The sequence below is a fragment of the Tenrec ecaudatus genome, chromosome 4 (genome assembly GCF_050624435.1).
Source record: "Tenrec ecaudatus isolate mTenEca1 chromosome 4, mTenEca1.hap1, whole genome shotgun sequence".
Classification (NCBI taxonomy): domain Eukaryota; kingdom Metazoa; phylum Chordata; class Mammalia; order Afrosoricida; family Tenrecidae; genus Tenrec; species Tenrec ecaudatus.
In genome coordinates, this window is record NC_134533.1 from 202,276,191 (window position 1) to 202,289,914 (window position 13,724).

The 13,724-nt window shown below is 42.4% G+C and overlaps 1 protein-coding gene across 3 annotated transcripts in view; it reads right to left on the reverse strand.

Moving 5' to 3' along the window:
• The window catches only part of RHOA (ras homolog family member A), a 51,690-nt gene that overhangs the window by 8,298 nt on the left and 29,668 nt on the right, over positions 1-13,724 (reverse strand). For all 3 annotated transcript variants that reach the window (XM_075547368.1, XM_075547366.1, XM_075547367.1), the window contains one exon: positions 495-652. In XM_075547368.1, coding sequence (XP_075403483.1) covers positions 495-650 — 156 coding nt within the window. In that variant the 5' untranslated portion in view covers positions 651-652. The remainder of the gene's footprint in view (positions 1-494; positions 653-13,724) is intronic.

The following is a 13,724-nucleotide window of genomic DNA, read 5'->3' on the forward strand; positions in this document are numbered from 1 at the left end:
TGAACCCCCACCTGACAATAAAATGCATCTACCAAAAAATGTGTCTAATGAGTGAAAATATGGTTTAAATGGCCTTACTGCTGGTCTTATTAGATCAGTGCAACCCTTTGATGGAACATTTTCAGGGAGGGCCTCTGATCTTTAACTGTGACCACAGCATTTCAGAAAATACTGACAGAATTTTTCAAAATATATAAATAAATGACTAAAATAAAAGAGGTACATTTGGCAGGAAATTAAAATTCAAATATAAGTAAAGATGACAAGAACATGTATACTAAGGCTGCTGCTGTTCCATGCCAAAAAATATGAATGTGGACGAAGTCTGGACAATAATAAAGTTGGGCTAAGATGTCAGGTAAGAATGGGCTTCTTCCTTACAAAATTTTGTCACCGCTAAGTGTGCACTGAGAAGACAAAAGGGCCTGTTTCTTTACAGACTCTGTGAAATACCTAACATGCAGCATGATGCCAGTCGCCATGCACATGCTTACCTGCTTTCCATCCACTTCAATATCTGCCACGTAGTTCTCAAAGACGGTGGGCACGTACACCTCGGGGAACTGATCCTTGCTGAACACTATGAGCAAGCAGGTCTTGCCACAAGCTCCGTCACCAACGATCACCAGTTTCTTCCTGATGGCAGCCATCACTGAAACAGAAAACGAAGGTGTTACCTGGGAAAGATGACAGTAACAGTCATCATGGCACCAGGGACATATGACATGTACTTTCCAGACCCTGGAGCACCCGCTCATCTGGATACACCTTTCCACTTGAAACCCAAAGGCCAGTACCTGGTGTTCTGGAAATAAAGGTGCCTTGTTCTTGCAGCTGCTCCTGCAAGGCTAGACCTAATAGGTGGCAGTAAGAGCCTGATCGAAGACTGAAACAGGTGGAACATTAACACCTTCGATAAAAAATGTAACTAATTAGGTGGGGATAACAACAGATCTATCTCATCAGAGGAAACACATGGCACTGAATTTTATGTCCCTCTTGAATGCTTGGTTACCAAGTGAATGGTTGGTAGTTTGAATCCACCCAAAAGTGCCTCTGAAGAAAAGTCTCATGACTTACTTCTTAAAAGTCACACTTAAAACCGGATGTGCAGCTCTGCTCTGAAACACAGGGCCACCAAAAATCTAAATGGACTTGTCAGGAATTGGCAGAGCTTGGAGGCAGAGCTTGAAGAACGCATCTAGTGATTGTCTCATTTCTATCTTATTATTTTTTTAAATTTGGAACACAAGGAAATAGATCATTTTATATCCCAAGATACTTTTATCCCCTCTCATCTAACAAATCTTTAAATTACTAGTCTAGTACCTTAGATTTTTTAGTTACATATAAAACTCAAGGTCAAATATTAAATGCCGCCATAAGAAAAGTACGTCAAGACCAGAGGCTACCTGGTCTTTATCTGCAGCCATAGTTCACACTAAAACAGATAGACAAGATAACATGTCAGTTCCCAGATACTTCATAGAGAAGTATGAGAAAACTATCAAGTGGTCATAAAGTATCTCTTAGAAGAACCAAATTCTTGAAAAGTATGTGCTATACACCTACATATCAACTATTTCACTACACATTTCAAATGTTAATAGTGAATCTACTACATGAATATTTTGTACACCAACAACATATACACACACAGCAGCCACACAGGCTGAGGTGTGACAGCTCAGGATGTGTCAACTGAGCCACACCAAACTGATGCTCAGTGGACTGGCCATTACGTACTGATGTAAACTGCTAGCGGTGTTTGGAGGTGGTAGTCATCCACTATTTTGTGACGTGGTATGGTCAGACTCCATTTTTCTTATCACACTAATTTCCCACTATAACCTTGCCTTTGGAACAAAAACCAGTAAGTGAGAAGTAAGTACGTAAGTAGGTATGACAAGATGTAGAGATGCTCCAAGAAGTGTAAGGTACTCCCTTACAATGCAGATTAACTCCATGAAACCTATAGAGCAGTTACAAGGTCATTATGAAATGAAATCAACTCAAAAACACTGTTAGTGTTAAGAAAAAAATCAGTCTGTGAAACCAACAGCTGGTTCTCTGGGGAGGAAAAAAAAATCCACAAAACTGACAAACCTTTTATTGTTAGAAGACTCAAATGAGTACTCAATAATTGGTGTGTCAGTAAATTAGACAACTTAAATGAAATGGAAAAATTTCTAGAAAAACATTACAGTAACTACTAAAATAATTCAAGAACTATTACAATAAGAGACTAAATTAATTAAAAGCAAAATGAACAAAAACACCCTCCAAGTAGTATTGAAGTCACAGATGGACATGCATAAGCTATAGCGTCTGGAGTCTTAAAGGCTTGAAGGTGAACAAGCGGCCATCTAGCTCAGAAGCAACAAAAGCCACATGGAAGAAGCACACCAGCCTGTGTGATTATGAGGTGTTGATGGGATCAAAGAACAAAAAACCTATCATTGAGAATGAGAGATGGAGTGGGGACTCAAAGCCCATCTGTAGACAACTGGACATTCCGTTACAGAAGGGTTGTGAAGAGATGAGCCAGTCAGGGTACAGTGTAGCAACGATGAAACATACAACGTTTCTCTAATTTCTAAATGTTTCCTCTACCCCCTTGCCGCGCCCCCTGCCCCCTGACTATCATGATCCCAATTCTCCCTTAAAATATGGCTAGACCAGAGGACGTACACTGGTAGATAGGAACTGGAAACACAGGGAATCCAGGGTGGATGATCCCTTCAGGACCAGTGGTGAGAGTGGTTATACCGGGAGGGTAGAAGGAAGGTGGGGTAAAAAGGGGGAACCGATTACAAGGACCTACACATAACTCCTCCCTGGGGGACGGACAACAGAAAAGTGGGTGAAGGGAGATGTCAGACAGTGTAAGACATGACAAAATAATAAAAATTTAGAAATTATCAAGGGTTCATGAGGGCGGGGGAAGCCGAGAGGTAGGGGGAAAATGAGGAGCTGATGCCATGGACTCAAGTAGAAAGTAAATGTTTTGAGAATGATGAGGGCAACAAATGTACAAATGTGCTTGACACAATGGATGGATGGATGGATGGATGGATGGAAGGAAGGGAGGAAGGGAGGAAGGGAGGGAGGAAGAAAGGAAGGAAGGGAGGAAGGAAGGAAGGAAGGAAAGAAGGAAGGATTGTGATAAGAGTTATACAAACCCCCAATAAAAAGATTAAAAAAAAAAACCAAAACCCCCTCCAAGTGAAGCTCAGACACAGTGAGCTTCACTAATGGGTTATACCAAACACTGAAAAGAAGAAGAGTTAACACTTTTCAGCTCACGGATGAGGCCAGTATGACCCTGATACCACAACCAGGTAAAGACATCAATAAAAAAACTATAGACTAATTATCTCTTATGAATACAGATATAAACATTTGCAACAATACTAGCAAACTGGATATAGCAGCTTGTTAGAGGCTATACACCATGAACAGGTGAAATTGTTTTTAACAATGCAAGGCTGGTTTAAGATCCCCCAAATCAATTAATGTAATATACTATTTTACTAAAAGACACACGAGACAATAGCACATGACAAAATCCAACACTCTTTTCTGATTTTAAGTACTCAACAAACTAAGAACATAAAAGAAGTTAATCATACTTAATGGTGAAGGACTGAAAGCTTATCCTCAAAGTTTCACAACACAAAAATAGTGCCAATCAAACACAAGCCCTATTTCACATTTACCAATGGGTAACATCATCAATGGAGAGAAGGTTCAAGTGGTCAAGGAAGTTGTCTTACTTGGATCCACAATCAATGCTCATGGAAAGATGATCAAAAAAGACATGTTGCATTAGGTTAATCTGCTGCACAAGACCTTTTTTAGGGTATTGAAAAGCAAAGATGTTACTTCTAGAGCTCAGCTGCGCCTGACCCAAGCCACAGTATTTTCCATTGCCTCACATGCATGTGAAAACTGGAGGCTAAATAAGGAAGACAAAACCATCGAGACATCTGAATTGTAGTACTGGAGAAGACTACGGAAAAGTACCAAGGACTGCTAAAAGGACAAACCACGGTCACGGAATTAGTCCTACCAGAGTGCTCCTTGGAGGCAAGAATGGCAAGACTTCCGTCTTACATACTTTGGGCATGTCGTCAGGAGAGACCAGTCCCTGGAGAAGTTCATGCTCGGTCAAGAGGAGGGGCAGCACCAACGAGGAAGGCCCTTGGTGAGCTAGATCGGCACATGGCTGCATCAATGGGCTAGGGCATAGGAGCAGTTGTGAGGATGGTGCAGGACTATGTAGCTAGTTCGGTTCTAGTGTGCATAGGGCTGCTATGGGCTGTAACTGACTCAGTGGCACCTAACAACAACAAGCTAGTATTTAACATTGTCCTGGAGGCTCTAGTTAATTAGGCTAGAAAATGGAACAAAACACCTAGATTGGAAAGGAAGAAAAAACACACACTCTACTTGCAGGTAGCAGGTTCTTTATTACATATGGAACATTCTAAGGAATCCACAAACTATAGAGCTAATAAACAAGCAAAGCACTAAAATATCCACATACAACCCGGTTGTATTTCTGTAGCCCAGCTCTCCAACAAATGTATCAACACATCAGCGAACACATGAAAGGATGCTCAATGTCATTAGTCATCAGGGAAATACAAATTCAAACCACTCTGGATCCATCAACATGGCTACTAAAAAAAAATAAAGGAGGGGGACATAGAACTAGTGTTGGTGAGGATGTGGATAGTGGAACCCTGTGAAGGTTACACTGCAAACATGTGGCAGTCCCTCACATAGTTAAGCATAAGACTTACAATAGTGCCCAGCAATCCCACTTCGATTTGCACACACCCGAGAGATGAAAGCATACGTTCCCACAAAACCATGTATTCAAGTGTTCAGAGCAAGCACATTATTGATAATAGTTCCAAAGTGTAAATAACCCACTGTCCCTCAAAAACGGAAGCTTATTTAATAAAACAGAATAAAGGACTGACACGCTGGGGGAAACCTTGAACCTACTGCATAAGTCACAGAAGCCGACTAGTCAGGGGGAGCCAGCCATCATATGAGGTTACTTGCAAGAACTATCTAGAATGGGGAAAGGTAAGTGATAAAATGTTCTAAGATCACTGTGGTGAGGGTTATACAATGGTGTGAATATTCTAAAAAGCCATTCAACTGTATAATCGAAATGGACAAATTATAAAGACAGAACTGCATTTCAATAAAGCTGGTTCTACTCTGGTCCTGTAAGGTCACTGTGGAATATTTTATAGGTAAATCTGATTGGGATGGCTACAAAAGAATATCTGGATAAGGGAGTTTTGGTTACATGTAGAGCTTGAAATAAAAAACATTTTCAGGCACCAAAAAAGGGGCATGTAGACTCATTCTCCATCTGCAGACTGCTGCTAGTCACCCACCCTAATTCCTACCCTTCCCCTATCTACCAGTTGTCCTATTTCCAGCTGTGCATTCTGCTGCCCAGATAAAACACGGCCCCCCTCCAAGCTTCCCTCAGACACAGGCGTGGCCTGTGACCAGCCACACATACAGAGCTTTTCAGCAAGTGTTCCTCAAAGAAGTCACATGCCCTCCCTCCTCCTCTGCGTTCTTCCTGCTGCTCCAACTGGCACTGAGCGCTGGTTTCTAAGCAGCTTTCTGGAATGTGTCAATGAGTGTCACACCTAGACATGGAGGAACAAAATGCTAGGCAGAGCCTGGATTCCAGATGGCCATGGGAGCCATCTTAGTACTAGACAGTCTATTTTCACTTATTTTATGTAAGAAACAAACATGTGATTTAAGATGGTACTTTCCAGCTTAAAACCAATCCTAAACAATACATACAGACTCAATCACTGTCTGAGGGTAGTGTTTCCCAATTCAAGTGGGTGAGGTAATCATTGAAGTACAATGCAGGAAACATTAAAAACTATTAATTAAAAAAAAACTATTTTAGTTTTCAAACGTAACCTATGTAGACACACGAGCAGAATGTTTCCTAATGAAAGGAGCCAAGAGTGCCACCCTCTCTAATGAAAGGAGCCAAGAGTGCCACCCTCTCAATACACACGTGTTCTCAGCATAAGGTGACCTCTTTCAGGGAACATGTCCCTGTCCTAAGTGTATACAGAGAATAGTTTCAATGAACACAAAAAGTGATTTAAAAGATTTGGGGGTGGGGCGGGGCAAAAAAGCAGACTGAAGATGAAATTCCTAATGCAAGCAAAACATACACACAGAAAATGATTGTAAAATCTTCACCAGTTAAGCCAAAAAACCGATTGCCATCAAGTGACTTTTGACTCCCAAGGGCTGCCCTATGGGATCCCCACGGCTCTCATCTTTCAAGGAGCTCTTTTCTCCGAGGAGCAGCTGTGCCACCACCAGGAATCCAACAGGAGCACGGAGACCTGCCTAAACTCCAGTCCAGATCTCTAGACACACATTCAGCCCCTTTTTCTCTCTATTTCTGCTTTGAGACCTTTTCTCAAGGTTTAGCACTAGTTTTTCACGTGTGCCGTTTTCCAACAAGGCTATAAACCACCTCTGAGCACAGACGAGCACAGACCATCTTAGATTTCCTTGCAGACCTAGCAGACTCCAGGACTTTACTAGGCTCTCACTGTGTATTGGGGCCAAACTGAATTAAAAAGAAAAGCAGAAGGTGAAAAAACCCCTCGCTGCCATTAAGATGATTCTGACTTGACAGAGAAGAATTGCCCCCATGCCATGCCTTCCTGAGGCTATAGATCTTTGGGGGCTGACCTTGTGGTTAGCAGCCTACTATCACAATGGGCTTCTTAAAACAACACAGATGACCCTGTTCTTTTCCGTCACCAAGGAAACCAGGCAGGGCACAGACACTAATGGTGCATCACTTGTAAAAATCCCTTCTTGGTGTCCAGTCTGATGGCTAACATCTTTAATAGTAAAAAGAACAAACTCCCTTATCCGCTGAGTGCTTTACCACTGCACCACTGTTTGAAAGGACTCATAATTATCCTTTCTCTTTTCTCATGCTCCTATCAAGATTGTATTCGGTTTATGCCTCTCCTTAACCGTCAATTTAGACTGGTTTGTAACCAAAGTTACAACAGCCAGGCCCTTCAGAATGTAAACAAAACTCTTCAGGAACTTCCTGGTTCAAGAAAAGGCTTCTATCCTCTGCCTTTTCAGAAGGCACTCACTTCTGAAGATTCTTTCTCAACCTTACACAGTCAAAGGCAGAAAGTACCAGGGCACCCAGAAGTTCTTGAAAAACACTCCCAGGGGAACATTTAGCCCATTCAAATGGAAACCATTCATCCATTACTAGTGATGGGATTTCCAAACAACTACATGAAAAAAGGAAAAGGAGGATCACATTGTGACTTCTGGGATGCTAGGAGTCTGGCACCATGGCCAGATTTTTGCTGGAGGTGAAAAGTAGAGATATTAGAAAAGGATTAGGCCATTCTTTTTTTGTTTGTTTGTTTGTTTGTTTGTTTTTTGCCATTCTTTCTTCATTTTACTAAATAATCTAAGGAATTAAAAAAACTGATATATCCTTCCTTTCCATTTTGCTGTAATTAACTATCTTTACAAGTACACAGCTTACTAACTTGAGGAAGGAAATTGCAGTGAACTCTCTCCAAGTTTGTAAAGACGTTTTCTTGGCCTCAAAAATAATTCTTAATAGCCTCAAGTAGAGGTTTATTTCTCCAAGAAATCCATTTCAATAAATCTACTTAAGTCAGTCTCTGCAGTATACAAGAGACTACCTATTGATTTCAGGTTCATTATGCCACCTCTCTCAAGTCCAAGGGCGTTCTCTGATTGTGCTAAGGAGCACAGACAAATTATGTTCTGTCATCTCAAAGCCTGTCTTTACCAAAATCTCAAGACAATGTGCTCTGGCTGGGGGCCAAACTTTAGTAAACGACATTAAGTGGTTACTGTTAACAAAGAAACAGACAGTCAATATAGAAATCTATTTCCTCCCAGTGTAAAGAGCCTGTGATCCCCAAAGTCACCACTCTGAAACCATCAGCTGGCTCTGCAAAGACGGGGCTTTCCATCCCTGTACACATCGATGGCAGTATGAGACCCATAAATATATAGAAAATCTTGTAGCCCTTCTAGCTAGTAGTGTGTTGAAATGACTGGGTGGGACTATGTAAATAAGCTGTACAAGATTCTTGCTGGGATTAGTTAGCACATACAGAGTAGAGGCCTGAGGCCCAACAAGGGGACTGACCAATTGTGCCATTCTGCTAGGCTTAAAGAGCGCCAATCCTAGAACTACCATCAGGAAGGACTGGAGCAAAACATGTCTGTGCTGAGAGCGAGGGAGCAAGCCAGTGTGCTGCTGTCACTGAAGACAGCACACAGTGAGAAACAGCAGGAAACACAGTACATAAATGTGGCAACTGAACCTGGAGACCCATGGTATGAGGCAGCTACAGTAGGCTTGAGGACCGGAGGAGCAAGAGGATGGAGCACCAGTAGTGCCCAGAGGGGCAAAATCTTGTCTGCAGACTAGTTCAAGAAGCTGTTCTGATTGAAGAATTCTATCCCAAGTTGTTCCATTAGGATCCAAGCTAATCTTAACCCTACTCCAAGGGAAGGGGAAACAAGCCCAAACTCCCTGCCATCAAGTGGATTCCAACTCACAGCAACCCTCCAGGCCCTGGGAGTTTGAGACCATAGGTCTATGGGAGGGGTCATACCACGGGTGGCAATAGTGTGGGAACTCACAGCTCACATTCAGGATTCCTGGGGTGTACTTATGCCACAAAGCCAGCAGTTCGAAACCACCAGCTGCTACAGGGGAGAAAGATGAGGCTCTTTACTCCTGTAGAGTTAGTCTTGGAAACCCACACTAGTTCTGCCCTGTCCTAAGAGGTGACATAACCCTCCTGCCCCCACACCGTCCCCAGTCCTTCCCCTCTACAGGCTCTCTCTCCTGTTTCCTGTTCTATATGAAGCAGTCAACCACACACCATCCTCTCTTCTTCTGGTTGGCTTCCTCTTTCTGGTCCATTTCAAAGAAAAGGGTATATATTTTTGCTGATTCATGCCTACTCACTTCCTAATGCAGGCCCACCTCCGGGAATCTCCCTCCCTCATGCTTCTTATGGTCTACCCACTGATCCGAGTTCTCAATACCATTGTTATGCATGTCACCCCCAGACATCTATCTCTGGTCAGTCACTGACCCTAAATTCCCATCAAACCTCAACTCTGTGATCTAATTGTACCTCATATTTAATAAGCAACCCCTTGACAAATCTGCTTCTCTTCTCCCAATCTTGCTGGTGAGAACAAGATCACACTCCTACACATTTCATTCAAAGACTGGAGCTGTCTGTCCCTTGTCCTCCAGACATCCTTATACAGGGTCGCTGTCTTCGATGGGTCTCTTTTCCACCAGGACCATTTTCCATGCCCAACATTACGGCGCCCATTCTAGTCTTCAGCACTGCAAAAATCCTACTGCCCTTCCTTTTCCATGCTGCCGATGGCAGTCAACACCCACCCCTTTCACCCCAGTGCCTGCTGTTGGGTCCCAGCATCTCTCTCCCGCATTGGTTCCGAGGTGGTCAGAAGGCTCCAGATGCAACAAACCAGCATCTTTAAATTAGAAGACTGTATTATTTTTCTCTTCCTCGCTTCTCTCCATTCATCTCACACACACTGACTCTTTTAAGTGCTCTTGTCCAGCTCCTCCATCTTAGTTCAGGGTAGTTACCTTGAGGGAGAGAGCCTATTTCACCCATCCCCACTTACCTTTTTTGTTCCAAGGATTATTTCTGGTTATACATTAAAAGTCACTGCAATTGAGTCGATTCTGCCCTATAATCACCCTAAATAAGTTTTCCAAGACTATAAATCTTTGAAAGAGCAGAGCGCCTTGACCTGCTCCCAAGGGGAACTGGTGGGTTTGAACTCCCAAACTTATGGTTAGCAATAACAATGTCTAACCTACAAGCCCTACATTACCATTCCAAAGCTACCTTCAAGCGGGCCTAGATATCTCTTGGTTCTTGTAACACATTTCAAATCAAGACAAAAAGAGGCCCCTTCCTCTAGGTGGCAGCTCTATTTCTATGATTGACTCATGCCCATTCTTGGAATTTAAATTTCTTCAAAATAGGGACCCCTATCCCAGCTACATTTAATGGGATTTAATGCTGAATGGGAGTCATGTACAGAGAAACAGAGAGGTATGTCTCCCAAACATATTGACAGAAATTTGACTCCTTGGTTCTCTCCCACTGACCTTTCCTTGAATCAATCAATAACTACTTCACAGGGCTCAGGAAACTGTATGCACATGCTTGCAAACAAATATGCACACATGCATATTTGCATATATACAAGAAAGCTTCAAAAATTCATGGCGAGGGAGGAAGGGAGAAGAAATGGGGAGCTGATGTCAGGGGCTCAAGTGGGAAGAGAATGCTTTGAAAATGATGAAGGCAGCATATGTGCAAACGTGCTTGACACACTAGGTGAATGTATGAATTGTGCTGAGAGATGTAGAGCCCCCAATAAAAGAATTTAAAATAAAGAATTCTGGGGGAAAAGTTCACGGAAAATTTTTATTATCTTTCAATTCTCTTCCCATGAACTTTCTGATGTCCCCTTGCATACAGGGAGAGAACACACATGTGAACACAGCACATGACAATAAGCCATGAAGAATCAGAAAGATAAGGTAAAGAAGAGATAACAGGAAGACTACCACAGGTTAAACACAATTACGAAAGAATGGCCACCGGAAGGAAACGGCATCTGCCTGGCTTATTAGGGCTGTTTTTGTAGCCTCGCCGCTCAGGATCTGAAATAGTATGTATGGGATGAAGACGTGGCTGCAGCAACCTCCCAACACCAACAACCAGCACCATCCCATCCACCAGATGTGGAGTCAGCGTTTGCCTCTGGTGCCTGCTCTGGTAACAGAACTGTAACACCATATGAAGGGCTTCAAAACATTTGCAGTAAAACAGAATTAAAAGATCAAGTCATTTTCCCCCCTCCCACGATTTTTAGAAGCTCCCTATATTTATTTGGTAATCCCTCTCCTGCCAGTCACCAAAGTCAACAACAGTTTGTAACTCTGTGTCCAGAAGGTTGAGTACTTTAAGCTAAATAGGAGGAGCTCACTCAACACCACTGCAAGACTGGCTGTTCATGACTGACAAAAGCATAGACTTCCAGCACTCAAACATCGGAGGAAAAATAAAATGGGACACTAGTCTCATGATCAAAGTTATTAAGAGTTCTACTAAAAAAACAGGAGTTTAAAAAAAAACCAAAACAGGAGTTGTTTGTCTGGGGATGTAAACCTCACTGCAGATTGACTCCAGGATGGTATTGGGTGTGTATGTGGGAGGAGGGGGTTGGAAGCATTCCTACAGATGGGGCAGGGAGGAGGGGATGACAGGACAGGAGCAGAGGAGTGAACAGCAAGACGCCACCCTTCTGGAGACCATCCTTACCAGAGTCCCCAGGAAGATGTGAGGGCCGAGGAAATCCAAGACAGGTAAATAAATCTACAGACAGGAACTGAATTAACTGAATTAGGGTTATAGCAGGAGAGGTTGGGGGGAAGTAGGGAGCTAATAATAATGAGTACAAGAACGAAGCAAATGTTCTAAAACTGATTGTGGTGGTGATTACATAACCTTTTAAAATCACTGACCTGTATGTGTATGATGTCATTAAAAATGTTAAATCAAATTTAGAAAGTAGTAATTGAGGACTGTCTGAACTATCGGCCTCCCTGAAATGACCAGAGCAAGAATGAGGGTTAATTGTGATGGCCAAATTCTAGGGGGAATGTCAGTGGTTCTTGGGATTAACAACTCCTTTCAGGGTGACTTCTCTGCTGGCACCAACGATGAAGCGCTTTTTCAGGGATGTGCCTCACTGGCCCAAGCAGAGGTCTGGGTTTGGGGAAGGAAACCATGGCAACCACATCATACACCTCACTGCTAATACCTGATGGCAATGTCTACTGCTAATCTCATGTTAATAGAGGCTCAGGACTCCATTTATGATAGTCTACTTCTCTTTTTTTCTTCCTTTTTTCCCTTTAGGGGTATTTTCCAGTCCAGTCTGCTGGGGCACCAGATAATCTACTTCTCTTAGCCCAAACACAATTCTCACAGAAACACCCTGCATCTGGCCATCCTTCCAGTCCCTTTCCCATACACAAACAGTGCCAGAGGCCTTGAAGTCTGCTATATTACAAAACAGACCCTGTGCCAAACATGTGTAGACATTCATAAGCCACCATACCTGACATTGGTGGATCATAACACTTCCTGTACACATCGATTTGTCCTTAATGTCTTGAGGCAGTAACATTCCCATTTCAAAGCTGGAGAAAAACTGAGTTATTTGATTTTACTGGGTATTACCAGTATGCTATTAAGGTGTACTGCATTAATTTTCAAACTGAAAAACGGTCAGAGTAGCTACTGAAACTGGAATAGGCAACAAAGGGTTTTTCTTCACTGCCAAAGAGGTCTACAAATCAATCCAATTCAAATTCCACTTACCTAAATTTCTGCTAGCAAATCGAGTAAACAGCCAATTCTCTAAGCACACACGTCACAGAAGCCCCAAGAGCAGACGCTCAATGAAAGACATGTAGTTGGCTGCATTTGGGGGAATGGGAAATGCTACTCTACACAAGTGTACATAAGCTTTGAAAAAGCAGCACAAGCTCGGTCTGTGGATCTTACATGGCAGATTCTCAAAATTTACAAGAAATTGATTTGGACATAAGACCAGAAATGCTGGTTGAGTCAAAGTTCTGATGTCTTTGGCAATTAAGCAGTCTCTCTCAAACTATTACCTGACAAGATTCTGTTCATTGTTATATCATAAACTCCAAACTATAAGGGGCATCCAGTCTAACTAACTAAAACTAACACTGCCTCCAAGCATCAGAAAATTAATTTGAGAGAATCCCAAATAAATGAGCTGTAAGCATAGTGAGCTCTATGGGGCCCAGGGTTGGAGCTGTGGAAGAGCCCTTGAGAAGAGAACGCACGCACGACAGACACCACTTTCTCCTGCATAGGCCAACAGCTACCAAAGGATACTGAGAATTTAATTTGGCAACAGTTCAATAATTGGTGGCTACTAGACAGCAATGACTTTCCTAAAAGCCCAATAAAGAAGCCACTTAGTATATTAATTTTCTCCCTCAAGTGCAATTATGTGCTGAAAATGTTTTTAAAGGAGTTTAGAATAATTTATTTGGGCCCAATATTTTAGATGATGATCTACAATAAGTGTCCCACAAAGCTGGTGTGAGGTACTCTAGCCCAGAAAACAGGTAAAACAAACTTTTTGCCCTTCAAAATTCTATAGGCAGTTGTATTAACTTCCTTCGAGCCACAAGCCAGGTCCTTTCAAGCCGCCAGTGGGAGCCAGATTCAGTGGCAGACCCATCAGAGTGCCCTCTACTCACACCTAACAAAGAGCTTTCATCTCTACAGACACAAAGTAAGCTTTTCCTTTTTAAAAAAATTAATGTTCTTTACTTCATCTTCTCAGTCTTTAAAAATTTATTTTTGAAGTCCCCTCTCTCCACCCTGTGTTGTTGCTGTTAATGGCCTTTTTTGTTGTTACATAGAATTTACCAGGGCTTCAAACTGGTTCCAGTTGGACCCCGAGAATATGGAAGTCTACCTGAACACACAATCACAAACCAAATCAGCAAG